We start from the raw sequence: 26,890 nt of genomic DNA, 5'->3' as shown, positions 1-26,890 counted from the left end.
TAATTGTTGATACGGTTTACATAGGAAGATTTTTCGATGCATAAAGGACAAGAATAAATGGATTCATCTCTAGGATTCAATGCTGATACTGTTGTGAGGTTGCACTCCAAGGACAACAATTTGAAACAACAAAAGAAAAATTGATGAAGAAAACATGAGATAGAAGGAAGGTCATAGATTTGCCGTAAAGGGTTTGCATGTCTCATTTGTATAGAAAAACCCTCTATAATCTTTTTCCTAATTTAATTTGTATTAGTTACCCACTTTACTTATTTAATTTAAATTAATCATGCATGTGCCTCATAATTTAATTCAAAATAAATAATCTAAATCACAACGAGATTTGATTTATTTGGACTGTAACTTGTAATTAAATCAAATACATCACTAATTTTAAATCAAATATAAAAATGATTTCTCTATCTTCCCTCAAATGTGGGACATTAATACTTCGAAATACCAATAAAACTCTAACATTTAATTCTAACGATATTCTTTTGTCCTCATATATTAAAAAAAAAATCATTTTCTTTTTCTTTTCTTGGTTTGAGCTTTGAAGTCTGAAGAGTTAGTGATTCCTTTAAAAATTATAAATATGTACATCATTTCTCACGTCATTCGACAATATTTTTTGGGAAAAAAATAATAAAAACACTAAATGCTGAAAAAAAATAGTGTACAGACAGAATTGGGATTATCGTGTTATCAATTACGTTCGAGGTTGATGTTGATTTTATCAGCGTTTTGTCTTTTCATTTTTTTTTAAAAAAATAATTGCAGTGCTCTTTTATTTGTGATGCCAAAGACATTGAAATATAAACTAGTAATAATAAAATTTAATTATTTTCTCTGATCTAATAAAATTTTTTTTTCTGTGAATTAATTATGGCAGAAATTTTTTAAAATTGAAAATTTATACCCATTCATGTTTAGACTAATTTTCTGGAAAGGCCAATAACAATAATTTAATACTATAAATAGCAAGGCTCCGCTATGAGAACTGCAAAACATACGCCTCATAATGGCAGAAGAAGTGAAGCTTTTGAAGACGTGGTCAAGCCCCTTTGGTTTGAGAGCTTTTTGGATATTGAAACTCAAGGGCGTTCAATTTGATTTCATAGATGAAGATCTCTCTAACAAAAGCCCTTTACTTCTTCAATCTAATCCTGTCTATAAAAAAGTTCCTGTACTCATACACAACGGGAAACCAATCTCAGAATCACTAGTAATTCTTGAATATGTTGATGAGACTTGGAAGCAAAATCCTTTGCTTCCTGAAGATCCTTACGAAAGAGCCAGGGCTCGCTTCTGGGCTAAATTTGGTGAAGATAAGGTCAGTATCGATTTTCTTAAGTTTATTCTAATCAAATTCTTTGAACAAATTGATGCGACATAACAATATTGTTCTCAATGATGTAGGTTTTGGTATCAATATGGAATGCTTTCATTAAGCAAGGGAAAGAACAAGAGGAAGCTATTGGCCTAGCAATTGAGACTCTGAAATTCTTAGAAGAAGAGCTGAAGGGAAAGAGATTTTTTGGTGGAGAGAAGATTGGATTGGCAGATCTTGCATTGGGCTGGCTTGCTAATTTGATCGGCGTATTTGAAGAGGTAATTGGTGTGAAACTGATAGAAAAGGAGCGGTTTCCACTGCTGTCAGCTTGGATGCAAGAGTTTGCTGAGGCCCCTGTAATCAAAGAAAGCTGGCCACCTCATGAAAAACTAGTCACCAAATTTCGTGCCATCCGAGAGCCTTATGTTGCAGCTGCTGCCCAGCCTAAATGACAAATTTAGTATGTGTGGGGGATTTTGAGCCTTGCGCTCTTGTTTCGACTGCAAGAGGCTAAACCAACAAGGTTGTCTGGTTGTAGATGTTAGCTGTGTATGTTTTTATGCAAATAACGGAGCTTAATTGCTGGAATTTGATAAGGAATGTAATTGTGTTAGCTTCATGAATGTTCTGTTTCTCATTCGCTAAAGATTGGAATAAAATTTGCCTTTTTCCCTTTTCCCATTCAATACATACATGATGTATTTTCATGCCTTCATTGTCTTTGTTATACAAATGAATTTTAGTTGGTTATGACAAGTCTTCTTTACCTCTCCCGGCTATGCTAAATAGTGGACTTGATGAGTTGGTTTGGAGTGGTCCGCACGAGAGGACTAGGGTCGAACCAAAACCATTCTGGGTTGCTCATATAAGAACCCAAAAACAAAAGCTATTTCAATAATTTTTCTATCTCACCAAACCACTATTATTATTATTTTTATTTTAGTTAAACTTTTATTCTTACCAAAATTATTTAAAAGCGCCTGAAAATTCATTAAATTTGTGGTTATGATATGTCACCGTTGATAACACTTCTATTTCTTGATATGTTCAAAGTGTCTTGGCTTTCTCTAATTTCTTTGCTCTTATTTATCCACAAAAGCCTCTTTTTCAATTTTTCTTTTTTAATTACTAATGAATAATTGAAAAGGAACTGAGAAAGAAACGTGGATTATTTGGCGAAAAATTCAGTCCCAATTGTCAAGTAGAAAAGTTTTCAGGCCCTTCATCTACGCGGACTTGGAAAGGATAAGTCAATGGCGGACTTGGAATAGGATAAGTCAATGGTGCTCACACGTGGACGTCTATACAAAATTAAGGAACATGATTGTTTCTTGATATGATTTTTATTGAGTTTTTTAAAATTTTCTGCCGTGTGTCTTTTAATAATAATATATGGGTAAGATTTAACTTTTGTTATTTTTTCTTTATTAACTATCAATCAGTAATTGAATTATTTACTCAGGATATGATCAAATTAAGAGAGAATTGTGATCCTAAAATTAAAATGAAGATAAAGTTAAAAGATAAAAAGAAACATATATTCTAATGCACTATTTTTTGTCTTTAATATATTGCATTTCGTGTTCTTCACTTTACTTTTTATCTTGTTCCGTATGAAAGACGTTAGGATAAACTCCTTTTATTCGATTGCAATTTGCAATTATTGTCTTTTTCTTGAACAAGGAATAAGATGAATTTTTTTCTTTGGACTCGACTAGGATGATTTTGCTAATGAAAGCTTCACAAAACACTAGTGAAGTGTTGGCTACGTCATCAAAAATCCTTAGACGGAAATTTATGAGTAAGAAAGTCTAGAGAGGGATAAAATTAATCTCATTTATTTTGTACATTTTATTTTTACATTTTTACCGAATATTGGAAGATTTATACAAGTCACTTGTCTTAAATTAACCCCACCCATTCTTCTCATAGTCCACAATTTAAAAAGGCCTGAGTCGGGTTATATAGATATGAGAAATTAAAGAGTCCTTTATTTATTTCGGCAACCTTCTTTTTTCAATTTACTTCATTATTTCTAAAATCATCTTCATTAAAAATTAAAAATATATTTATTTTTTTAACTTTTGCATTTTTTTCTCTCATCCACTCTCTCTCTTTTAGGAATCACCGCCATACTCACCTTCATCACAACAAAATCCATTACCAATATTGAACAACATTTATTTTTAATTATTTTTTAATATTTTTCTTTGTTTAACACAGGGAACAAAGTTTTTAATGAATAAAAACATATCAAATCCTCAAATCAACTATGCACAACACCTGGCCAAATCGCAATTGAGATTTTTCAATCATATATTGAGATTTTTTTTTTCTCAGTCATTAATAAGTCACCACCCCTTTAGCAAAGCCTCTACCATCAGCCAGTCTCTAATTGTTTTTGACCATCAGGGTAGGATAATGACACCTAATGGTTCATTTTTTTAATTACATTCAAAATGAAGCAAAGTTTGGTTCATCAGCCACCTTTAAGCTATGGCTATGCTTATAGTACGGACGCGTAAAAGTTTCGATACTTTGATTCACAATCAAAAAGTAAAATAGGATTTCAATGACATATAAAATAGATTTGGAATTCAGCACTGAGTTCTTATTTTGGATTCCATTCAAATCAATGCTCTCATAAATGTAATTCAATATTATGATGGATTTGGTGGTCATGAAAATGGGTAAAATGGTAATTGTTGAAGGAGAGAGAGAGAAATTGTGCACATGAGAGAGAAAAGAAAAAAATAGAAAAATAAGTACTTTTTTAATTTCTAACGAGGATAAATTTAGAATAAAGGCTCTGAGTTTTTTCAGCCCACTCCAAACTGATTGTCAATGAAGGCAAGAACCTAATATTGTGGACTAATTGTAAAGTTGGTCCCATTTAACTTTTGTAGTAAAATCATCAAATCAAATGTCCTCTGCAACCAGCACATTCATCTGCCCACATTTTTCCACCTTGTGCCACAATTAAATATACAATCATTCGGCTCTGATTGATTATATGTTGGAGCCCATTAACATAAAATATCTATGAGGCATAAGTGACATATCCCGTTCTTGAAAGATAGTGTACACATTTTTAAACGTAACTTACGGCCCTCTCACACTAACAGTACTACTGGTAGGATCGGATACTATTATTGTGAGAAGCCCTTTCAACTTTGGCACGAAAAGAAGAAAGAGACGCCTCTAGGAAATTATATACACGTCATCTCTTACATCATTTCCCCACTAAATCAATACTGGAAGAATAGTGGAATGATGCAAAACAGGGGATAATTTTAATCTAAATCCACCCATATGTAAGCTAATATTTAGGAAGGTCAATAACAAGCAATACACGTATGAATTATAGATAGCGAGGCTCAGCTGTGACTCTGAGAGGTGCAAAACAAGATCTGATGGCAGAAGAAGTGAAGCTTTTGATGACGTGGTCAAGCCCCTTTGCTTTGAGGGTTGTTTGGGCATTAAAGCTGAAGGGTGTTCAATTCGATTCAATAGAAGAGGATCTCTCCAACAAAAGCCCTTTACTTCTTCAGTACAATCCTGTTCACAAAAAGATTCCTGTGCTTGTACACAACGGGAAACCGATCTCAGAATCTCTCGTAATTCTTGAATATGTCGACGAGACTTGGAGGCAATACCCTTTGCTCCCTGATGGTCCTTATGATAGAGCCAGGGCTCGCTTTTGGGCCAAATTCAGCGATGATAAGGTAAGAGTAATTTCTCTTGAAATTTATTAAAATTCAGTTGATGCAAATGAGTTTATTCAAACCGATGAATTCAAGATCTCTCTTGGATTTCAATATATGTTATGCAGGTTTCTCCATCAATGTGGGGTGTTTTCATTAAACAAGGGAAAGAACGAGAGGAAGCTTTTGATCAAGTTTTTGAGAATTTGAAATTTTTAGAAGAAGAGTTGAAGGGAAAGAAATTTTTTGGGGGAGAGAAGATCGGGTTTGCAGATCTTGCATTGGGTTGGATTGCTGAAAGGGTCTGTGTATTGGAAGAGATTATTGGTGTGAAAATTGTGGAGGAGGAGAAATTTCCACTGGTGTCAGCTTGGATGCAAGAGTTTGTTAAGGTTCCAATCATCAAAGAAAGCTTGCCCCCTCATGAGAAACTAGTCACGAAAATACGCGGCATCAGAGAGAAATTTATTGGAGCTGCATAGCCTAAATGAATTCAGTGCCTCTTGTTGTAATTCATGGCATGAGAAGATTAGTTGTGTAAAACCAACTGAATTTGTATAACTGAAAAAAAAGTAACTGTTATCACTTTCATATCATATCGGTTTGTACACGTTAGTTTGTATTAGGCTATTTATTGCTCTATTATTGTTGTTAACGAGCTTGGATCAATTGACTACAAGGTGTTTGATAAAAGTTCTAAGCGTTGCACAACGCAGTGCTTATTTGCGTCAGCTGAAAGAAATTGGCGAAGGCTAAAGCCTTCCCGTAGCTTCTGTTATGGAGACACTACAGGGACGAACAATTAAGAATGAAATTGCTAAAGCAGTAACAGTTGCCATGACTGAGAATGACACAAATGAGAGATGTTAATTTGTATCAAAAAGGGTAATTTTGGGGCGTTTATACAATGATTTTTTTTTTCCAAAAATTAACTATCCATTATTTCCATGACTGCATGGATTTTGTAGGATTTGTTGGCTGCATAATCTTCAAGTGAATCATAAAAGAATGCAATATTAACGTTGAAATTTGCAAAGGCCAAAGTCCGGATACAATTTACACTAGGGATGGCAAAAATTCCCACAGGGGTATCCTCGGAGATTTTCTCCATTTGGAGAGAGTACGGAGATAATTTTATACCCGATTTCTTATTCAGGAAAGAGATAGAGAAAATTTTTTACCCAGTTTTTTATTCGGGAAAGGGAAGAGAATGAGATGGAATCCTCATCCCCTCCCCATTTCCCCCATTTTAATTTTAATTTTTAAAATTACTAGTAAATAAATAATAAAATTTGAATTATATTATAAAATTGTAAATATTGGTAAAAATAAAAAACATCAAAACATTTATATTATTAAACTTTTAGGCCCAATTAACTAATTAAAATTTTAAATTTTTATTTAGGACATTAAAAAGGCCGGGTAGATTCTATTAGACCAAAAATTTTGTTTTAATTTTTATTTTTATTTTATTTTATTAAAAATATTAATTAAGTATCTACATTTATTTCATTTATTTTATTATCGATATAAAAGTAAATTCTTTCTCTTTTTATTATAGGATTATGAAGATTGACAAAGATAATTATTTTGATAATTTGTATTTTGCATGTGACTTTTGTAATTGAACAATGTTAATGCAAGATATATTTCGAACTTTACTTTTATTTGAATTTTTTATTTAATATAATTAACTCAAAAACGAAAGCAAAAAATATATTAATTATTTGAGAATCGGAGACCCTCGGGAATCCTTTGTTATTATTCGGGGAGAGAATGTGGATTCTCTAAAGCAATTCTAACGGGGATGGGGAGGGGACGGGGATGGGGACATGCGCAAAATATTAGGGATGGGTACGGGGAGATTGGTCCCCTCCCCTCTCCTCCCCATTGCCATCCCTAATTTACACACGTCTTTTCATTTATTTGTACCAACTAATTAAAAGAATCCAATCGTCATAAATATTGTTAAATCATTTATTAACAATATTTTTAATTAATCATACAACGTAATACCACAAGTTTCTTGGAAGTGTGAGGATTTAGAATGTTTTAATTATCTTTTCCTTAAATTCATGCCGGTAATGCTCAGTAATGTGGCGAGGCAAATCAATCAAGAGATTCTCTAACAAAAGTATGCGGTGAATTTCAAATTTATTTTTTTGGTGTGGAAGTGTAAAGAGCGTTACATGGAGAGAATATAAAGGTTTAATCAGATTTATTTTTTTAGGGTGAAGCTATTTAAACTTACCATAATACTTAATAAATCCATATATTTAGTCAATTCATTATCAAAGTTTGTAATTTTATCTATTACTCTATAATCCCACTAATACGCCCAATATCCTTATCGTCTTTATAAGATAATTGCTAAGTTACAGCTGCTGTAATTTACACTCTATTAAAAAATATGTAACAAGTTGTAACAGGTGATAGGACCGCATGATCTTTGATATCACCGTTACCTTACACTATTAATTAAAGATTGCGAATTTAATGTTCACAACTTGCGACTATCTGTACTTTCCATGATTTTTTTTTAAATAACATTTTCAGCATATGAGTCGAAGAAATGTACTTGTTTAAAAATTTTGTTAATAAAATGATTTAATATGGAATGTATTTGATATCTTATTAATAATTATGACGATCAGATTCTTTTAATTAGTTTCGTACAAAGAAATGAAAAGATGTGTGTGAATTGTATTTGTATCCGGCCTTAACCTTTGCAAACTGCGACGTTAATATTTTTACATGCATCTCTAAATTACATTCTTTCACGATTCACTTGAAGATTATACAGCCAATAAATCCTACAAAATCCATGCAATAATGGAAATCATGAGTTGGTAATTTTTTAAAAAATCATTGCATATAAGGAAACTAAATTATATACGTTGAACCTTCCTTATTTTCCCTATCTAAATTTCTCATTTCTAATTCATCTTTAACACCATTTCCTCCTATATAAACACCCCCAAAATTACTCTTCTTAATTACAAATTAACATCTTAATCAGTCATGGCAACTGTCAATGCTTCAGCAATTTCATTCTTAATTCTTTGTCTGTCTAGTCTCTCCATAACAGAAGCGAAGGGAGGCTTTAGCCTTGATCTAATCCGTCGTGACGCGCCTAAATCACCCTTTTACAGTCCTGATGAAACTTACCACCAAAGAGTCACAAAGGCCTTGAAACGATCTGTTAATCGTGTCAGCCATTTTGATCCAGCTATTATCACACCAAACACTGCCCAAGCTGACATAATCTCAGCCCTTGGCGAGTATGTTATGAATATATCCATAGGAACTCCACCTGTTGAGATTTTAGCCATTGCTGATACTGGAAGTGATCTTATATGGACTCAGTGCAAGCCTTGCACTGAGTGTTACAAGCAAGCAGCTCCGTTCTTTGATCCTGAACAGTCCTCGACTTACAAAGATCTTTCTTGTGACTCAAGGCAATGCACTGCTTATGAGAGAACTTCCTGCTCAACGGAAGAAACTTGTGAATACTCGGCCACGTATGGCGATAGATCTTTCTCAAATGGTAATCTTGCTGTTGAGACTGTCACATTAGGTTCGACAAATGGCAGGCCTGTAGCTTTGCGCAATATAATCTTTGGTTGTGGGCATAACGATGATGGAACCTTCAATGAAAATGCAACTGGCATTGTTGGCCTTGGAGGCGGCTCTGTTTCGCTTGTTACTCAAATGGGTTCTTCAATTGGTGGCAAATTCTCATACTGTCTGGTTCCGTTTCTATCTTCTGAAAGCTCCAGCAAAATCAATTTCGGAAGCAATGGTGTTGTTTCTGGAACTGGGGTTGTTACTACTCCTTTGGTTGCCAAGGATCCTGACACATTTTACTTTCTTACATTGGAATCAATCAGTGTCGGCAAAAAGAAAATTCATTTTGATGATGCTTCAGAGGGCAACATCATTATTGATTCCGGAACTACATTGACATTTTTGCCTCCGGATATTGTCTCAAAATTGACTTCAGCAGTGTCCGATTTGATCAAAGCTGATCCCATTAGTGATCCTGAGGGGGTCCTTGATCTTTGCTACCCTTATAGTTCTGACTTTAAGGCTCCACAAATCACAGTACATTTCAGCGGCGCAGATGTGGTGTTGAGTCCTGAGAACACCTTTATCAGGACAAGTGACACAAGTGTGTGCTTCACGTTTAAAGGAATGGAAGGGCAATCAATTTATGGCAACTTGGCTCAGGCGAACTTCTTGGTGGGATATGATACAAAGGCAAAGACTGTGTCTTTCAAACCAACTGATTGCTCTAAGTAGTGATTAATTGTGAAGTATTTTAGTTTTTATGTTTATGTTGTTATCCTTATGTTTTTGTGTTGCTGTTATTTGTGTTCTTATGTTTCAGAATTTTCATTTGATGTGTGATAATACAATAAGTTCTCTTCCTCATTATTTGTAGTTTTCGATTTCTCCTCTCTATTGTCCTAGGCTTGCATGTTTCTCTTTGTAGGTCATTTATCATTATGAACTTCTTATTTGATTTTCAGATTTAATGAGCATTGAGAAAAAAGGGCACTAATTACAAGGTCAAATTCAACTGCCTTTACTAGACCATTATCTCTCCGTTGAAGCAAATAAGCACAAAGCTTAGAACTAGTAAAATTCAAAGACCCTGTGATCAATTGATCGAAACTAGTAAATACAATAGCAATACGGCAGCAATAAGAACAACCATGTATCAGAAACAAAACAATTTCATAGTTCACCAAGTCGATAATGTTCACTGACAATAGATACCTCTATTGTGCTCAGAAATCTTATTGCTGTATTTTATCAAGAGCACGCATATTTCCATCAATTTTATTTTTTACATAAACCTGAATCACAGCAAGAAGCTGCTAATTCAATTCACAACAAGAAGCTGCTAATTCAGTTCATTCAGGATGTGCAGCTCCAAGATATTTCTCTCTGATGCCACGCATTTTGGTGACTAGTTTCTCGTGAGGTGGCAAGCTTTCTTTGATTACTGGAACCTTAAGAAACTCTTGCATCCATGCTGACACCAATGGAAATTTCTCCTTCTCTATAACTTTCACACCAATCTCTTCCAATTCAAAGACCCTCTCAGCAATCCAACCCAATGCAAGATCTGCATATCCGATCTTCTCTCCCCCAAAAAATTTCTTTCCCTTTAACTCTTCTTCTAAAAAACTAAAATTCTCAAAAACCTGAGCAAAAGCTTCCTCTTGTTCTTTCCCTTGTTTGATGAAAACACCCCATATTGATGGAAAAACCTGTGATATATATTGAAATCGAAGAGATATGCCAAATTACATTCCTTTGAATCTTTTGTACATCCTTAAATCTTTTATACATCTGTTTTACATGCAACCAACAAATAAAATCATGATTCAAACTCATGTGTCGAGCTAGAAAGCAACTTTTTGAAAATAGGTCCTGGAGTGTAAGATCAATTGTTAACTAATTTCAAGAGAAATTATTCTTACCTTATCATCGCTGAATTTGGCCCAAAATCGAGCCCTGGCACTCTCATAAGGATCATCAGGGAGCAAAGGGTATTGCTTCCAAGTCTCATCAATATATTCAAGAATTACCAGAGATTCTGAGATTGCTCTGCCGTTGTGTACAAGCACAGGAATCTTTTTGTAAACAGGATTGTGCTGAAGAAGTAAAGGGCTTTTGTTGGAGAGATCTTCTTCTATGGAATCAAATTGAACACCCTTCAGCTTTAATGCCCAAACAACCCTCAAAGCAAAGTGACTAGACCATGTCTTCAGAAGCTTCACCTCCGCCATTAGCTGATCCTTGTTATATCTATATTTGTACTTTTCGTTTTTGACCTTCTTAAAATTAGCTTAAATAGACTCAAATTATCCCTTATTTTTCAAATGTAAAATGGCTTCAGCATCAATTTTTAATTTTTTGTAGTATTGATTTAGATGGGAAATGATGTAAGAACTGACGTATATAAATTTTTTTTTTCCATTTCTTTCATGTCAATTGCCAAAGATAAAAGAAAGTACAAACCTTGCGCTTCATAGATATTTAATATTTTATGTTAATATGTTGGCTCCCAACTGACGATCAGAGCCGAGTTATGTCAAAAGTCAGCACTCACAACTCACAAAGCCAAAAAGTGTGGATAGATGAATAGAGTGGAGAACAGAGCAGGTTTGAATTTGATGATTTTATATTTTTAATACAAAAGCTAGTAGGACCCATTAAGGCTCTTGTCTTCTAGACCATTCAGTTTGGGATGGGCTAAAATAACTCAGAGCCCACGATCTAAACAATCCCGGATCATTTATCGAGTTGGGGTTGAATTTTGTCCCATCTTTATAATCCAACTCAACCCTTTACATTATCATTAATAAAATAAGGCGTTGGGTCGGTTTGCGAGAAAGTCAAAGTAACTAAAACATAAGAGAAATCAGAAGTTATTTGTATAAATAATTAACAAAATCTTAATTAAAACAAAATAACAGCAATATCTAAATAGCATCAATTTTAATTGGGTTAATTTTGGATTCTTGAATAACCACCCCAAATTTTTGTTTTGTTGTTCGACCTTAATCGATTCCGAATCAACTCTTGTCCACTCTTCAAACGTAAAGAAGAAAAATTGTAGAACCACTAAAATTCATATGTAATCAAAGAGACAATGAAGGCACGAAACACACAATTACACAATGTATCTATTGAATGGAAAAAGGCAAATTTTTTTCCTAACCATAGAGCTAACACAATTACAAACTTTATCAAATTCCAAATAAGCTCCATTATTTGCATAAAAGCAAATGCAATGTACACGAGAACAACCTTTTTGGTTTAATTATCCACTTGTAGTCGAAACAAGAGCTCAAGAACTCAAGGCTCAAAATTCCCCACACACACTAAATTTGTCATTTAGGCTGGGCGATAGGGCTCTCGCATGGTACGATATTTGGTGACTAGTTTTTCATGGTATTGGTCAGCTTTCTTTGATCATTCGGATCTCAGCGAACTCTTGAATCCAAGCTGACAGCAACTGAAGCCTACATATGAAAATCGATATTAGGCCCAATAACCCAATTCAGCCCATCAGCCTCAAGCGCGGGATGTGTTACATTCTTATCAGATTTCGCGCCGAACATTACCTAATGGAAACATGTGAGAAAAATGTGGAGTTTAGTCAAGCTAATTGTTCTGGACATTCAGCGGCAGTGTCCATTCCTACTGCAGCCTAAAAGATAATGTAGGTTGGTAGTATATTATGAGCGAGGTAACTTTCAAAGGGTATAACTTGGACTATAAGGGTTCATTTTCGATGTATAATATACAATTTTAAAACTTGGCCCTTCTATTACATGGTCGAGCTAGAAATTCTACTTATTTTCTATTCATTTTTTAATTTTAAGATATTTTCTTATTTTTCATGATTCTTTTAGGATTTTATCTTTTTTTTTAAATATTGGAATCGGACACCGTTTGTTTTGCTTTTCTTAGTTTAACTAGGATAATCTTATTATCAAATAATATTTTGAATTTGTCTATTTTGATAAATTTACGATATTTAAGGATATTATATAAAGGGGTTCAAAACCCTAATTTTATTAATTCAAACTTACTCAATAAATTTTGTTATTCAGAAACTTCTGTTTCATCTACCTTTCAACCTTTTATGTTTCCATTTCGTCAAAAGGTTTCTCGAGACTATGAGGATTTGAATGTCTTAATTGTCGTTTCCTTACATTCATGCCGGTAATGCTCAGGAATGTGTCCAAGGAAATCAATCAAGAGATTCTTTAACAAAAGTATGAGGTGAATTTCAAACTGTAGTAAATTCTTGCTAACGAATATTATTTTGTATTCAGAAGTGTAAATATTCAGAATCCTTTTATTATCACAAGAAATGAACGGAGAGCACCGGCATCAATTTTCATAAGTGTTTGTAAATTGTAAGAAGAAAAAAAAAAGTCCAATTGTTGCTGTGGTTGCGTAGTGTGTAGGTGTAATGAGTTTTAGATTTATAAGAGTTTAATATGATTTATATTTTTTTTACGATGAGGTCTATTTGAACCCATCATAATGCTTAATAAATCTATTATTAAATTTTGAAATTTCATCTATTACTATATACCCAACAAATCCTTATCATCTATATAATTATTAGCGGATTCTAGCTCTAATATTTATTTTGTCTTAATCATGGTTTTATTACCAAATCCTCCATTATTGGCTTGTTCCAGTTGGTTTTTTTTCCCCTTGTTCTTCCTTAAATGAAAATCTATCTCAATTGAAAATCCATTATTATTATTTTTTTTAACGCCACGTGTATTGTTGTTTAATTTATATCAATGACAATAAAGTATTATAAATATTACTACAATTCTACAAATAAAACTCAACATAAATTTGTAATCTTTTGATCTTTATGAAGAGATCATTTTCAAATTTACTTCTTTTTAATGAAACCTAATTGTTAAAGTTTCATGGAGTGCACTGCATAATGCATAATATGTGCAATAACAACTGAGAAACAGCAGACTAATTAATTGAAAGGAAGCCTTGTCAAATGTAGAAGCTCTGTTTGGTAGGCAGGAAAGTAAAGGAAAATGTAAACGAGAGAGAATTGTTGAAAACAGAAAAGATGCTTTGTAAAATCTTATTAATCTGAATTGATACAATGATATTTATAGTGAAGCCTAGAATCTTCTAAAGCATGCAAAGCATGAGCTACAAACAACTAAACCGTAACCAACTCTTAGCGGGAATTCAACAACTTTACAAAACAGAAATCCAGCTCAGCACTTGACTAAGCATTCCACCTAAGCAACAATGATCTGACTCATCATTTAATCTTAACATTCCCCCTTAAGCTCAAGGTCTTGGAGAGACATTGAGCTTAGATCTCATGTAAGCAAAATGATCAAATGATAATGGCTTAGTAAAGATATCAGCAAGTAGGTCTGAGCTTGATACATGCTGAATTGTGAATTCTTTCTTAGCCACATGCTCTCGGATGAAATGAAGGTCCAGCTCGATATGCTTAGTTCTTGTATGGTATTTTGGATTACTAGCTAAAGCCTCAGCACTCTTATTGTCACAGTATAAAAGAGGAGATGTGTCCAGCTGCACTTTCAACTCTTTCAGCAGATAGGTTATCCACAACACTTCAGAGGTGGCTGAAGCAAGTGCTCGATACTCTGATTCGGCAGTAGATCGAGAAACAAGAGTTTGCTTCTTTGATGACCAGCTTACAAGGTTTGAGCCAAGAAACATACAATAACCTCCCATTGACCTTCTGTCATCTGGATCAGAACCCCAATCTGCATCTGAGTAAGCTGTCAAGTTGAGTGAACCAGAATGATGAAACTGGAGGCCAAAAGGAGCTGTGCCTTGAAGATACCTGAGCAGCCTTTTGCAGGCTTGCCAATGCAGAACAGTAGGAGCTGCTAAGAATTGACTAAGTTTACTAACTGTAAATGCTATCTCAGGTCTTGTTAAAGTTACATATTGAAGTGAACCAATAACACTTCTATAAAGAGATGGATTCTCAAATGGATTGCCTAAGTCTTTTTGAAGCTTCTCAGAAACACTTATAGGAGTATTGCAACTTTTGCTACCAAGCATATTAGTTTTGCTTAGAATATCACAAATGTATTTTGTCTGAGATAAATGCAACCCTTCAGCTGATGGTGTAACTTCTAGACCAAGAAAATAGCTGAAATCCCCCAGATCTTTGAGTGCAAATTCAGAACCAAGTTGCTTGATAACCTTTTCTATGAAAACTGTATTTGAGCCCGTAACAAGTATATCATCTACATAAATGAGAACCATTACTATATCCCTCTCATTGTGTTGAAAAAATAATGAAATATAAGACTTTGAAGCTTGAAAACCCCACTGTAAGAGAGAGTTTTTGAGTCTGTCATACCAGGCTCTTGGAGCCTGTTTGAGACCATATAAGGCTTTATTTAATTTGCACACATGAGAAGGATATTGTGAATTAATGAATCTTGCAGGCTGATGCATATATACATCCTCTGTTAGCTCTCCATTTAGAAAAGCATTGTTGATATCTAACTGTCTAACTGACCAGTGATGCATGACAGCAAGGCTTAAGATAATTCTGACAGTACAAGGCTTAACAACAGGGCTAAAGGTTTCAAAGAAGTCTATGCCATAAGTCTGATGAAATCCCTTTGCAACTAACCTGGCTTTAAACTTTGAAACACTCCCATCTGGATTGTACTTCACCCGAAATACCCATTTATTACCAACAATTTTTGTTGCTGTGTCTGCTGGTACCAATGTCCAGGTTTGATTCTTCTCCAGAGCAGTAAACTCTTCTTTCATGGCCATGTGCCACTTGAGATCAGCTAAAGCCTCTTTAACACTCTTTGGTTCATAACTTTGTGTGACAGTAAGGAAAGTTTTTGGTTTGAAAATGCCTGATTTGGCTCTTGTGGTCATGAAATGTTGATTAATTGGTGGTTGAGGCAAAGGAGATATGTGAGGTGTTTGGTGAGGGACTGATGTTGATGAAGAAGAAGCTTCATGATGTTGTCTTGAATTTAAAGAACCTGGTGTTGGCAGCACAGCTGAACAAGGTGATGCAGCAGGAGACTGATACGAGCTACTGTCATGCAGAGTACAAAGTGGTGAAGAGAAGACTGATTGATCAACAGAAGACTGAGACACAGAGGATGAAGAGAACATTTCTGAATAAGGAAATTCAGACTCATTGAACTGAACATGAATGGCTATATAGAGTCTCCCTGATTTATCTAAACACTTATAACCCTTGTGAAGAGGGCTGTACCCCAGAAATAAGCATTTTTTAGAATGGAAATCATGCTTATGTGAATTATAATGTTTGAGGAGGGGATAACAGGCACATCCAAACACTTTAAGAAACTGATAATCTGGTAACTGATGGTGTAACTTTTGAAAGGGTGACATATTATTCAGAATTGATGTGGGCATTCTATTTATGAGAAAGGATGCAGTATGAAAAGCTTCCCACCAAAATGATAAGGGCAGGTTGGCTTGGGCAAGAAGGGTTAGACCAGTCTCAACAATATGTCTATGTTTTCTTTCAACAACACCATTTTGGTGATGTGAATGAGGACAGCTGAACCTAGATTGAATACCCTCTTGTTGAAGAAAAGAATGAAAAATTCTAAACTCTCCTCCCATATCTGATTGCAAGGTTTTGATGGGCATATTGAACTGTTTTTTAACCAATCGTTTGAAGGTTTTGAAAGTCTCTAAAGCATCAGATTTAAGAACAAGAGGAAAAATCCAACTATACCGAGTATAGTCATCAACAAATGAAATATAATACTTGTAACCATTCATAGACATTTCTGAGGCAGGTCCCCAAAGGTCTGTATGAATTAATTCTAATGGCTGTTTAGTTCTAATTTCAGAGGTTGAGAAATGAAACCTATGCAACTTTCCTTGTTGACAAGCATTGCAAAATTCAAATGAGTGTTGATTATTGTAACTGGAAGACATACAAGAATTCTTCAAAATGATTTGAATAACATGCTTGCTTGGATGACCAAGTCTATTATGTAGAAAGTTTGCAGAGTTTACACTTGTAACAGACTCTTTATTGAGCGCAACAGAAGAAAGACATTCTTTATTTGGACTGGAAAATAAGACTGACATCATAGAACTTAGACTAAGAGTTGAGATATTGAAAGATAGCACAGAATCTTCACATGACAATAGCTTGTATAAGCCACCTTTAGCAATCCCCTGAGCAAGTAGTGTTCCCTTCACCTTGTCCTTAACAAAACATGCATCAGAAATGAATTCAATAGTGATGTTATTATCAGCAAGAAGTTTTGAAACACTTATTAAATTTTTGGTGATTTTAGGAACACATAATAGGTTTCGAAGATGAAGATATGAACCACAAGAGGTGTAAAAGCAAGTATAGCCAATGTGTGTGATTTGTAAGCCCTGACCATTTCCTATAAGCAAGGAATTAGAACCAGAGTAGAGTTTACCATCATTCAGATGCTGCACTGAGTTGGTGAGATGGTGAGTAGCTCCACTGTCAAGGTACCAACCTTGATCTGCTACTCCCTCAGAAGTGGCCATAAAGGCTGCTCTTGGTCCTTGCTGTTGTCCTGGAAAAAGGTTTTGAGGTGGATAGTTTGGAATGAAGTTCTTGTTAAATCGATCTCTGCACTCAGCAGCAGTGTGATTGTATCGAAAGCAAATCTGACAAACAACAGCTGCAGAGCTATAGCTTCCTCTTCCAAATCCACCAGAACCAAAACCACCTCTTCCATATCCATTGTTAAAGCCACCAGGATTACCTCTGAAGTTACCATTCCAGTTATTACCCCTGCCTTGTCCTTGATTATTTCCTCTTCCATTTCCAGTAAAACCACTCCTTCCACCATTAAAATTCCAGTTATTACCCCTGCCTTGATTCCAGTTCCCTTGAGAGTTATTAGAGCTACCCCCTTTCTTCTGAAAATTTCCAGATTGAGCTATGTTTGCTGCATAATTGCTTTTCATTTCCTTATTCTCACTAAGTTTATTATTCGCAAGCCTAGCCTCATGTGTTAGCAACATAGAGTATGCTTCACTCAGATCCATTTTCAACATATTGGCCTCGACATAAACAACAACCGGATAATAAGAATGATCTAATCCAGTGATGAGATGAGTTATGAAGTCAATATCACTAACAGGACTACCAGCTAATGCAAGACCATCAGTAACTGTTTTGAGTTTAGTAAAATACTCAGTCATTGACAGAGAGCCTTTTCTCAAATTATTAAGAAGCATTTTCAGATGAACCTTCTTTGCCATGGACTCAGATCCAAATTGCTTTTCTAGACTTTTCCAAAGTTCAAAGGAGGTTTGAGAGTTTACCACAAGGCTTAGTATATCGATACTTATGGAGGACATGATCCAGCTCAGCAGTAGTTGATCTTGACGCTTCCATGCTCCATATTCTGGATTTTCTTGTGCTTGAGCTTCAGCATTCGAAGAACTAGTTATTCCAGACTCTGACAACAGATATTGAGTGGGACAGAGTTTAGATCCATCAATATAGCTCTCCAATCCATTTCCACGAATTGAAGAAAGCACTTGCTGCTTCCAGATCGTGTAATTAGCGCGATCTAGCTTAATTGGAGTGGTGAAGGTAAAGGAAGTATTTAGCTGTGAACTCGAACTTGTTAAGGCCATTAGATTGATCTGAAAATTAGCTCTGATACCATGTCAAATGTAGAAGCTCTGTTTGGTAGGCAGGAAAGTAAAGGAAAATGTAAACGAGAGAGAATTGTTGAAAACAGAAAAGATGCTTTGTAAAATCTTATTAATCTGAATTGATACAATGATATTTATAGTGAAGCCTAGAATCTTCTAAAGCATGCAAAGCATGAGCTACAAACAACTAAACCGTAACCAACTCTTAGCGGGTATTCAACAACTTTACAAAACAGAAATCCAGCTCAGCACTTGACTAAGCATTCCACCTAAGTAACAATGATATGACTCATCATTTAATCTTAACAAGCCTAGATTAAGAGAAGTTTTACAAAATACAAGAATAAACATTAAAGATTAACAATCCATCATCAGGTTGAAAAACAATGATAGGGAGGGGGAAAAAAAAAGAAAAAAGGTAGTAAAACACGTTAAAGAGTTGGATTATAACAATAATTTAACTTAAGGATTTATATGAAATAAAAATATATATTAAATTTGATGCAGAGGGTATTTGGATGGGTTTTCTTTCTTTTAATGTAACTATGACCGAAAATGGGTTTTATTTGTATTGTAAGGGGAGGCGTTAATAGCAGCACTATTTTTATATTTGACATCAGAATATAGGTTAACACTATGTATAATAGGACATCGATAAATTAATACTTGATAAATTGATAATATTGATTAAATAACAGTTTTCTTCAGTCCTAAGTCAACTTGATAACTTAATAATTCAATAAATTTATTAGATAATAAATTTTAAAAAGTTCTTTTTTTAAAAGGGCTTAACTAATACATAAATTAATAATTAACCAATTTGAAATTAAACACATATGATTTGTCTAAGATTTTCTTTGTTGTACTAGTATAATGATTTATGTATTACCTTGGTTGTTGTTACTTCCTTTACACCTTTTAGAAGAGAAGCCAGTATTGTATTTTATTTGATATGTTGAGAGAAACAAGAGAGAAATTGGCTTAATATATCATCTCAAAAAAGTCTTCTGTGATGAGTTATCATGTAATTGTGATCCAGCCATGCAATCTAACAAAAGAATTATTAAGTGATTGATTTATTGAATTAAAATCAAATCAGAATCATATCATACAACTTGATAGAATCACTGTATTCTTTAATTATACTACTATACTTTATAAAAGTCCCTATTACGAATGTGATATTATCTTTATAAATTAATAAAATTATTAATTTATCGATATACTAATATTAGCTAAATTAATAGATTTTTCATGATCCCGAAGTTATAGATTTGTCAAGGTTCTATTGTATACGGTGTTACAATTAATTAAAAAACTACGTTAATACCATATGATTATGTACTTGTTTCTATAACAATTAAATAAATATCATTTTTCAGCTTTATATAAAGAAATTATGGGGATTTAATTAGATTTATATTTCTTCTAATATAATTGAAACAAAGCACGTGGTTTTATTTGAACTATAGTGAGGCGTTTATAGCAGCATTTTTTTTATATTTAGGAGCCCTTTTTTTTTTTACTTAATGACTTAATTGACTTAGTTTTAATCAGTCAAATCATTAAGTTATTAAGCTAATTTTTTTTGCTTTTTTCTTAATCTAAAGAATTTGAAAGATATCATTAAAAGATTTTCTCCCTATCTAATTAATTAATTTTCATTCTTATCTAACTAAAACTTAATAATTAGTATTATTACCCATCTCTATATAACTTGTGCTAATATATAGTGGTAGACTATTATTATTTTTATCTTTTTATTTTCTTCATATTAAAATTATTCATCTTCATTTTTTATTAATATTTTTCATATAAAACACATAAACTACAATAAAATTGATTAACATATATAATATAACATAGTGAAGAGTTGTATCCAATTGAATATGATTTATGTTATGATAATATATTATTTTATTTATATTATTTGATATGTTTATTATTTATTTAACATTTATAATTTCTAGGAGCATAAATGTAAAAATATTAATTTTCAGATTTTTAAGTTAAAAAATAACTTAATATTTATTTTTAGTGATTCAGGCAGAAAAAAACAAATATATCATTCTAATTTAAACATTCAGCTTTATTTAAAATTCAGATTAATTTAAATCTATTTAGATTTCAAATAAAAAAATAATCGCCGCCTTAATATAGCAATTACCTGAAGTGTTGGACTATTGATTATGGCCCATGTTTATGATCTCGGCCCACACAATAATAATAAGATGGTTTAAAGAATTTTTCCTCCTTTGAGATCAAAGAAAAGGAAAGGGAGATAATCAGATAAAAATAGAGGGACCGAAAAACATCAGGGTCAAATACACATGGACATCGGGTCGTCGTGTGGCAGCCAAAAACGGTCTTAAGTTCCCATTGAGGGCAAAATTATTATCGGCGACTGAAGAATAGAGACTTATAGAGTCAAGCACCACACGACAACCCAAAAGCTTAGACAAAAATAAGGCAACTGAAAATTATAAAAAAAAAAGAAAATTGAAAGAATGGGGAATGGGAATTAAAAGAAACTGATCAGAATAATTAAATCTTAATCATATATTATTGTTCGCTTGTACTTTTGTAATTAATACAAAAGAAAATACAGTGAGGAAGTTAATTATATCAAACGGTTAGGAATTCTTGAGAGGAATATATATTGTAGCTGTTGGCGACTACTAGATGATTGTTAATTAATAATGGATCAGATATTGTGTTTTGTGTTAGATTTAGTGATTGATGATCTTTTCAGTGACACAGCGACACAAATAACATCAAATAAGTTAATTTATACCATATCGATTCAAAACCAAATACAGTAAAACGAACTAATCGTTCGTAGGATGATATAATCTTGCGAAATACAAAATGAAATAGATTTATTTAAATAGATTTTATTCAGCTCCAATCGCATTAGAATTTGAAATCGGTTGATCGGCTAAAGAAAGTGGCTTGAAAATCACTCGATCAAACTCTAGTAGAGGGGAGAATATCGAATAAGCTTCCCAATTAATTACTGCTTGGTGCAGTCTGTCGGTTTAAATGACACAGTTTGTTGTTCTATGTCATAGCCGACCAAAAAGTTAGTCTGCATTATATTACCATAAAGTGGCAGACTATTGGTACCTTTAAAAACAGAACACACAATATCCTCCGAGACCTTCACAAAAAAGTTGGAAGGACTCAATTTCACATCTGCACCTCTGAAATGTATTGTAACTTCAGGAACTTGAGATAGTGAATTAAAACTGTAGCAAAGTTCAAATGATCCTTTAGGGTCTGCAACAGGTTGTGCCTCAATCATACTGGACATTACTGACAACAGTTTTGAGTTATAACCTTGTGGCAATAAGGTAAGTGTTGTACCAGAATCGATTACAATGCCTCCTCCTGGAGTCGATCCAGACATAACTGCTAGTCTTTGGTTTCCTACACTGATTGCATCAATTGTGAGAACATAAAAGGTTTTGGATTTAACAATCAAGGGAGTAGAAACCACTCCTGGACCTGAAACAATTCCATTGGTTCCAAAATTGATTTTGGTTGAGCTTGCCTGAACCAAACAATAGGAGAATTTAGCAGCAATTGTAGATCGCATTTGAGAAATAAGTGAAATATCGCCGCCTCCAAGGCCAACAATTCCGGTTGTTTTTGAATTAAACAAGCCACCATTGTTTGTTCCGCAACCAAAGGTTATTCCAGGCAGAGCCACGGCCTGTCCTGTTGTTGAACCCAAAGTAACAGTTTCGGTAGCAAGATTGCCATTTGAGAAGGATCCATCTCCATAAGAGACCGAGTATTGACAATTTACCCCAGAGCAAGATTTTTGGTTAAGAGATGCACATTGGCTTGACGAGCATGGAAGAGATTTGTAAGTAGATGACTTTTTAGGATCAAAAAGTGGAGAGTCCTGCATGTAACATTGTGATGGTGGGCAAGGCTCGCACTGCGTCCATATGAGGTCACTTCCTGTATCAGCAACTGCTAGTATTTCAGTCGCGGGAGTACCAATTGATATACGTATGAGATAGTCTCCGATATTGGGTATTATATCAGCTTGGGAAGCTTTTGATGAAGATATTGATGAGTTCTGATTAAAGTGATTGGGACGATTGGTAGAACGAGTAAAAGCATTTCTCAATCGTTGGTAGGGAGTTTCACTGGAGTTGTAAAAGGGAGACTTGGGAGAGTCACGGTGGATTAGCTCAACACTGAAACCTCCAGTTTGAGCTTCTATTGGAGAGACTACATAAAAAAAAAGAAAGAAGAGAATGAATGCACAACTCAAGAAGGTTGCCATAATCAAGGCTGTTATTGAGATAATAAGAAAGTGGCAACGGGTCTATGCTTATATAGAGGAGGACACAGTGATAATTTGGAAAATTTAATTAATTTTGAATAGAAGACCAAAAAAAAAAAAAAGTAAAGAAGATGAGCTTCCAAGAAAATGAAACTCTCTCATGTAGTCAGCTTTTGTTAGAGTGACAATTATCTTATTGTTGCAACTTGGGTGACAATTTTTGAATTTGTTTGGCTTAAAAATCCTTCTTCTACTACTAGAAAAATAGGCTACTATGATAGAATTTTTGTGATAGATTTTAAAAAATTAATCATTTATCATAAAAATATGACAGACATGTGATAGAATGTTCATATATCGTAAAGACATGATAGATTTGTGATAGTTTATTTATCTATCAAATACACATGATAGCATATTAATATTTAATGAAACATTGAATTTATAATGGGCCAATTTGGGCATGGAACGACACCGTATCTTGATACCAATAAAAAAAAATTTAAGTGTTGGACTCCCCTTCGGCTTCACATGGCAAGCCCTAATTTCTTAATCCAAACCTAATCACACACAAACACACAATCACGCTGCCTACACAGATTTGGTCATCTGCTGTGCTGCTTGCCGACAACAAATTGCTGCTCTTCGTCTTCGTCTTCGTCTTCGTCTTCGTCCTCATCCCCGATCTCTAGCTTGCTGGCTATTCCCATTTCCTTTTGTTTCGCAACTTAATGGTTGTTGCCGGTAGCCTACTACCTTCTTCAACTCCGAGCTATAGCTAATGTCTTCTTAATTTAGATTTTCTTCAAGTTCGAGTTGCTGTTACTGTCTTCTTTTGTGAGAAGTAAGCTGATGGGTTCCTTCATTTGTACACTAGGGTTTGGGGTTCTCTGATCAGAATATATCGGCTGGTCTGGTGATTGCTCAACCGCCGTCGATTTTTTAGGTGCCGCCCAGGTTGAGCCCCGCAATTCTGCTTGACTCGCTAAATTTCAGTTTGTTTTCGCCTACACAGGTAATTCAATTTAACTTTGTCAGACTTAAAGTTTCTTCATTTATTCATTAGATTTTAGCTTGTTTAGGAAAGCTTTCATTTTTATTGGGTTTCGCATTTAAATTCTAATAATCCTTGGGTTTGAATTTTGATTTTTTTTTTGGAGGGATGGAGAATTTTCTTCATTGCCTTGATTTGTTAGCAGTCGGTTGGAATTTTGAATTAGAGCTTGCTGAAGCATTTACTATGGAATTTTGAATTAGAGCTTGCTGAAGCGTTTACTATAGAATTTATAAATGTGCCCTGTAATTGGGATAAAAACTCTTGACTTAATTAATCTGAAAGAAGAACATTTTGAGCAATGTTGTAATGTGATTGTGCATTGCTGAGATAATCTCATCTTGTTTTGGTATTCTAAATATCCAAATGGACTGGATAGTAGGCTATCCAGGTCAAGTTTTAATGGTAATCGGGCATTTTTCTTTCCTGATTTTAGTTTCATCCCTTTTTAGATGAAGCATATGGTTAATGCAAACAATTAATGAAAGAAAAGCTCTTGGTATTACTAGTGTTGGAGATCCAATTGTCTTCATGTAAACTGTGAACACTTTTAACTCCCATATCTAAGATATAGAGATCTTTATGTAGCTTTAAGCCAAATATGTGAGAAATTCTCCAATCTAGTCACAACTTTATTAGCAACCAAGAATGAAAGAGTATTAGCTTCCGGTTATAATTTGATGACCAGAGCTTGAATGAGTGAGTGATAACTTGTATTGTCTATATTGCTTTGTATGTCATGCCTCACTGGCATTATGTTACTTGGGTATCCAAATTTTGCGTTTATCTATTACTAATTTCCCTGATTCATTGGATGCAACCTAGGGAGCCTTTAGAATGAAGCACTAGCAGGCCCTAGCACAGGTCACTGCCCAAGCTGCACAAGCTGAATCTCATACACAAAGCCTTGCTGAATATCAATGTTGTTAACACACTGAAAAATTTCCTCTGTGACTTCAAGGTTTTAATCAAATTTAGAGGTATATGTGGTTCTCAAACCCATTACAATTGACTGGTACTTGTGTTTATTTTTTTTATTAGAAAGATATCTTCTGCAAAAACTTTATGAAATTCACTTTTGGAAATGCAAATGCTTTGTGTGGTGGTACTTGCATTTATTTGCTTGGTCTTCTACCATTTCAGTCAAATGATTTATTTTGACTCGTGCTTATGACTAACTTGTTGATAGAGAAACTAGGCTGTTTATGGATGTATTAATGTGCATCCTATTATTTTTCTCTTAATTGACATGTTGAACTTTTTGGAAGATTTTTTTTTTCAATTTGATTTGTCACATATTGTGCTATGTTAATTGGAAATGTTTTGGTTTGTGGTCCATGTTGCACTTACTAGTCCTCAGTATTCGGTGGTCCTTTAGCATCATAAATTAAATTGGATGCATTTAAAGCATCCATTGCGTAGCATCATCACACTAAAGGGTCTCATCTAGTTAGAATATTTTTTCTGCTTATTTCCTCCAGAAGAGACATTATATAAGAGTATATAGATTCAATCCTAAATGGACAATCAGAGTTGGTGACTAGGTAAACTAGCCGAGCAAAGAATGGTCTTGCAAAGCTAAATTGAAGATGTAATTTTGGAAAAATTGAAACAGCTGGTCCATAAATAATGATACTTTTGCTCCTAAGAACCAAGAGATTCCAGCCTATCTATCTTTTTTTGGTTTTTGTATATATATAACTCATGAGATTTATAATTTTTCATTATCATGTTAACCCCTGGTCTGGACTGTCCTAATATTTAAACTTATTTCTTCCATTTTCAATTCTTAAATTGACCAATATTTATCTCAATGTGTCCCTTTACTTGCCCATTGAATTTTGCATCAAGGATCTGATGTGGTAGAAGAGAAGCTAACAATTTATGCGCTCGACAATGTCTTTGCCTTTTGAATTGATTGAGAGATCATCATTTCTTCACCCACTGGAAACTTTAGATTATGCTTTACGCTTTGGGCTTAGACTGGCAAGCCTACAATCATGGTATTAAAGTTGGTAGATTGAGGAGATTCTGGTGATTCCAGAATTTTCTACATTTTCTCTTTATCTTTTGGATTTTTAGAACTTTTTCCTTTCTTTTTATTAGCTTGATTTTGATGGATTTTATTTAATTATATATGGAAGGTTAGATGTTGTGCATTAATTAAATTGTAGTCTTGAAAAACTACTCTTTAAAAAAATTCATCTAGAAATTTAGAATTGAAATCTGTAGAAGGCTAGACTAAAAGTTCTCTTCTCGTCTTTGGCATTAATTGCACTTGGTTTTATATTTCTCTTTACTATGTACTATGTTGCAAAATATTTTGTTTATACTTAATCTTTTATAATCCAGCAACTCTTAGGAAGACCTAGTCAACTGTCACTGCTACATAAGCATTCAGGTTATACTGCTTTATCATCATTTTTATTTTCTTCCCTTTTTCTCTTTTACAGCTTGTGAGCTTACTGCTTCATTATGTCAATTGTCGAATGTGATTTTCTATTTTCTCTTGGGTTGTTTATTCTCATTTTCCCTTTAGTATCAAAGCTGATTAAATCAATTAGACACTGATGAATTTTATTATGAATTTGATTAATTGTAAGTGGGCAATATATTAATATGTATTTTTTTGGCACTCATTTTATTGTAACCTATGTTTCAGGTGATGTTGGTGGCTTTCGGGAATTTACTAAGAGTGTTTTTTTTATGGATTAATTGTTTTTCTAGTGATGTGTTGGTGATTGGATATTGTAAAGGATTTATTAGATATTGTATACGGATTTGATTCACCATATATTTTGTGATGCTATTTGTTGGAAGTTTCAAGTGATTGAAATTTTTAGCGCATCACACAATTTGGTATTTGATAGTTTTTATGAATTTGAATGTAATTTTTATTTCAATTAATTCAAGTTTTAAATGTGGTTTTTGTTGTTTTTATTTCAAAATTCTGGAATTTAAATAATAATAATAATTAATATTATTATAATTTCAAAATTAAAAATAATAATTTTATTCTTTTTTAAACCTTAAATCTCATGACAGAGAATGTGAATCATTGATATATGACAGCTTTTGAAGAAACCCATCAAATTCAAAATAATTTAAATAACCCGCTAAAATTTCCAATTAATTCTCGAAAGTCTTTCAAAACGACGTCGCTTGGTTCGTGACACATGTGTGATAAATATACACTGTCATGGGAACATGTGATAGATAAAATGTTGTCACAGATTTGTGAGATGAGCTACAATGACAAATGGAAACTCTGT

General features: G+C 33.7%; 5 protein-coding genes and 1 long non-coding RNA gene across 10 annotated transcripts; 4 read left to right on the top strand and 2 right to left on the bottom strand.

Annotated features, from left to right (window-relative positions):
* The first annotated feature begins 992 nt into the window (after window positions 1-992).
* Window positions 993-2,021, top strand: LOC102617304 (probable glutathione S-transferase). Its single transcript, XM_006484668.4, has 2 exons — window positions 993-1,333; window positions 1,420-2,021. Exons 1-2 carry the CDS (start codon window positions 1,022-1,024, stop codon window positions 1,783-1,785), a joined length of 678 nt encoding a protein of 225 aa, XP_006484731.1. The 5' UTR covers window positions 993-1,021; the 3' UTR covers window positions 1,786-2,021.
* A 2,577-nt stretch (window positions 2,022-4,598) lies between these two features.
* On the top strand, window positions 4,599-5,716 carry LOC102617590 (probable glutathione S-transferase). The gene is made up of 2 exons (XM_015532134.3): window positions 4,599-5,058; window positions 5,166-5,716. Exons 1-2 carry the CDS (start codon window positions 4,747-4,749, stop codon window positions 5,517-5,519), a joined length of 666 nt encoding a protein of 221 aa, XP_015387620.1. The 5' UTR covers window positions 4,599-4,746; the 3' UTR covers window positions 5,520-5,716.
* Window positions 5,717-7,958: 2,242 nt separating this feature from the next.
* Window positions 7,959-9,554, top strand: LOC102617878 (aspartic proteinase CDR1-like). The gene has a single exon (XM_006484670.3). The coding sequence runs from the start codon at window positions 8,059-8,061 to the stop codon at window positions 9,337-9,339; it is 1,281 nt and encodes a 426-aa protein (XP_006484733.1). The 5' UTR covers window positions 7,959-8,058; the 3' UTR covers window positions 9,340-9,554.
* Window positions 9,555-9,760: 206 nt separating this feature from the next.
* Window positions 9,761-11,164, bottom strand: LOC102618160 (glutathione transferase GST 23-like). The gene is made up of 2 exons (XM_006484671.4): window positions 10,530-11,164; window positions 9,761-10,316 (listed from the first exon to the last, which is right to left on the bottom strand). The coding sequence occupies exons 1-2, from the start codon at window positions 10,836-10,838 to the stop codon at window positions 9,957-9,959; spliced, it is 669 nt and encodes a 222-aa protein (XP_006484734.1). The 5' UTR covers window positions 10,839-11,164; the 3' UTR covers window positions 9,761-9,956.
* Window positions 11,165-21,277: 10,113 nt separating this feature from the next.
* LOC102618445 (aspartic proteinase CDR1-like) lies at window positions 21,278-22,603 on the bottom strand. Its single transcript, XM_006484672.4, has one exon. It carries the CDS (start codon window positions 22,562-22,564, stop codon window positions 21,278-21,280), a length of 1,287 nt encoding a protein of 428 aa, XP_006484735.2. The 5' UTR covers window positions 22,565-22,603.
* A 481-nt stretch (window positions 22,604-23,084) lies between these two features.
* Window positions 23,085-26,558, top strand: LOC102618726 (uncharacterized). 5 transcript variants are annotated; one of them, XR_008054210.1, is made up of 5 exons: window positions 23,085-23,308; window positions 23,442-23,521; window positions 24,444-24,598; window positions 25,971-26,019; window positions 26,281-26,558. It is a non-coding gene; the product is annotated as an uncharacterized LOC102618726 (long non-coding RNA). The 5 variants fall into 5 exon arrangements; XR_008054208.1 differs by lacking the exon at window positions 25,971-26,019 and having other exon boundaries at window positions 23,101-23,308; XR_008054209.1 differs by lacking the exons at window positions 25,971-26,019; window positions 26,281-26,558 and having other exon boundaries at window positions 23,087-23,308; window positions 23,442-23,579; window positions 24,444-25,945.
* Window positions 26,559-26,890: the final 332 nt, after the last annotated feature.

This window comes from Citrus sinensis, chromosome 4 (genome assembly GCF_022201045.2).
Source record: "Citrus sinensis cultivar Valencia sweet orange chromosome 4, DVS_A1.0, whole genome shotgun sequence".
NCBI classification, from domain to species: Eukaryota; Viridiplantae; Streptophyta; class Magnoliopsida; order Sapindales; family Rutaceae; genus Citrus; species Citrus sinensis.
Note: the sequence above shows the minus strand (reverse complement) of the source record. Positions and strands in the feature narration are given on the sequence as shown.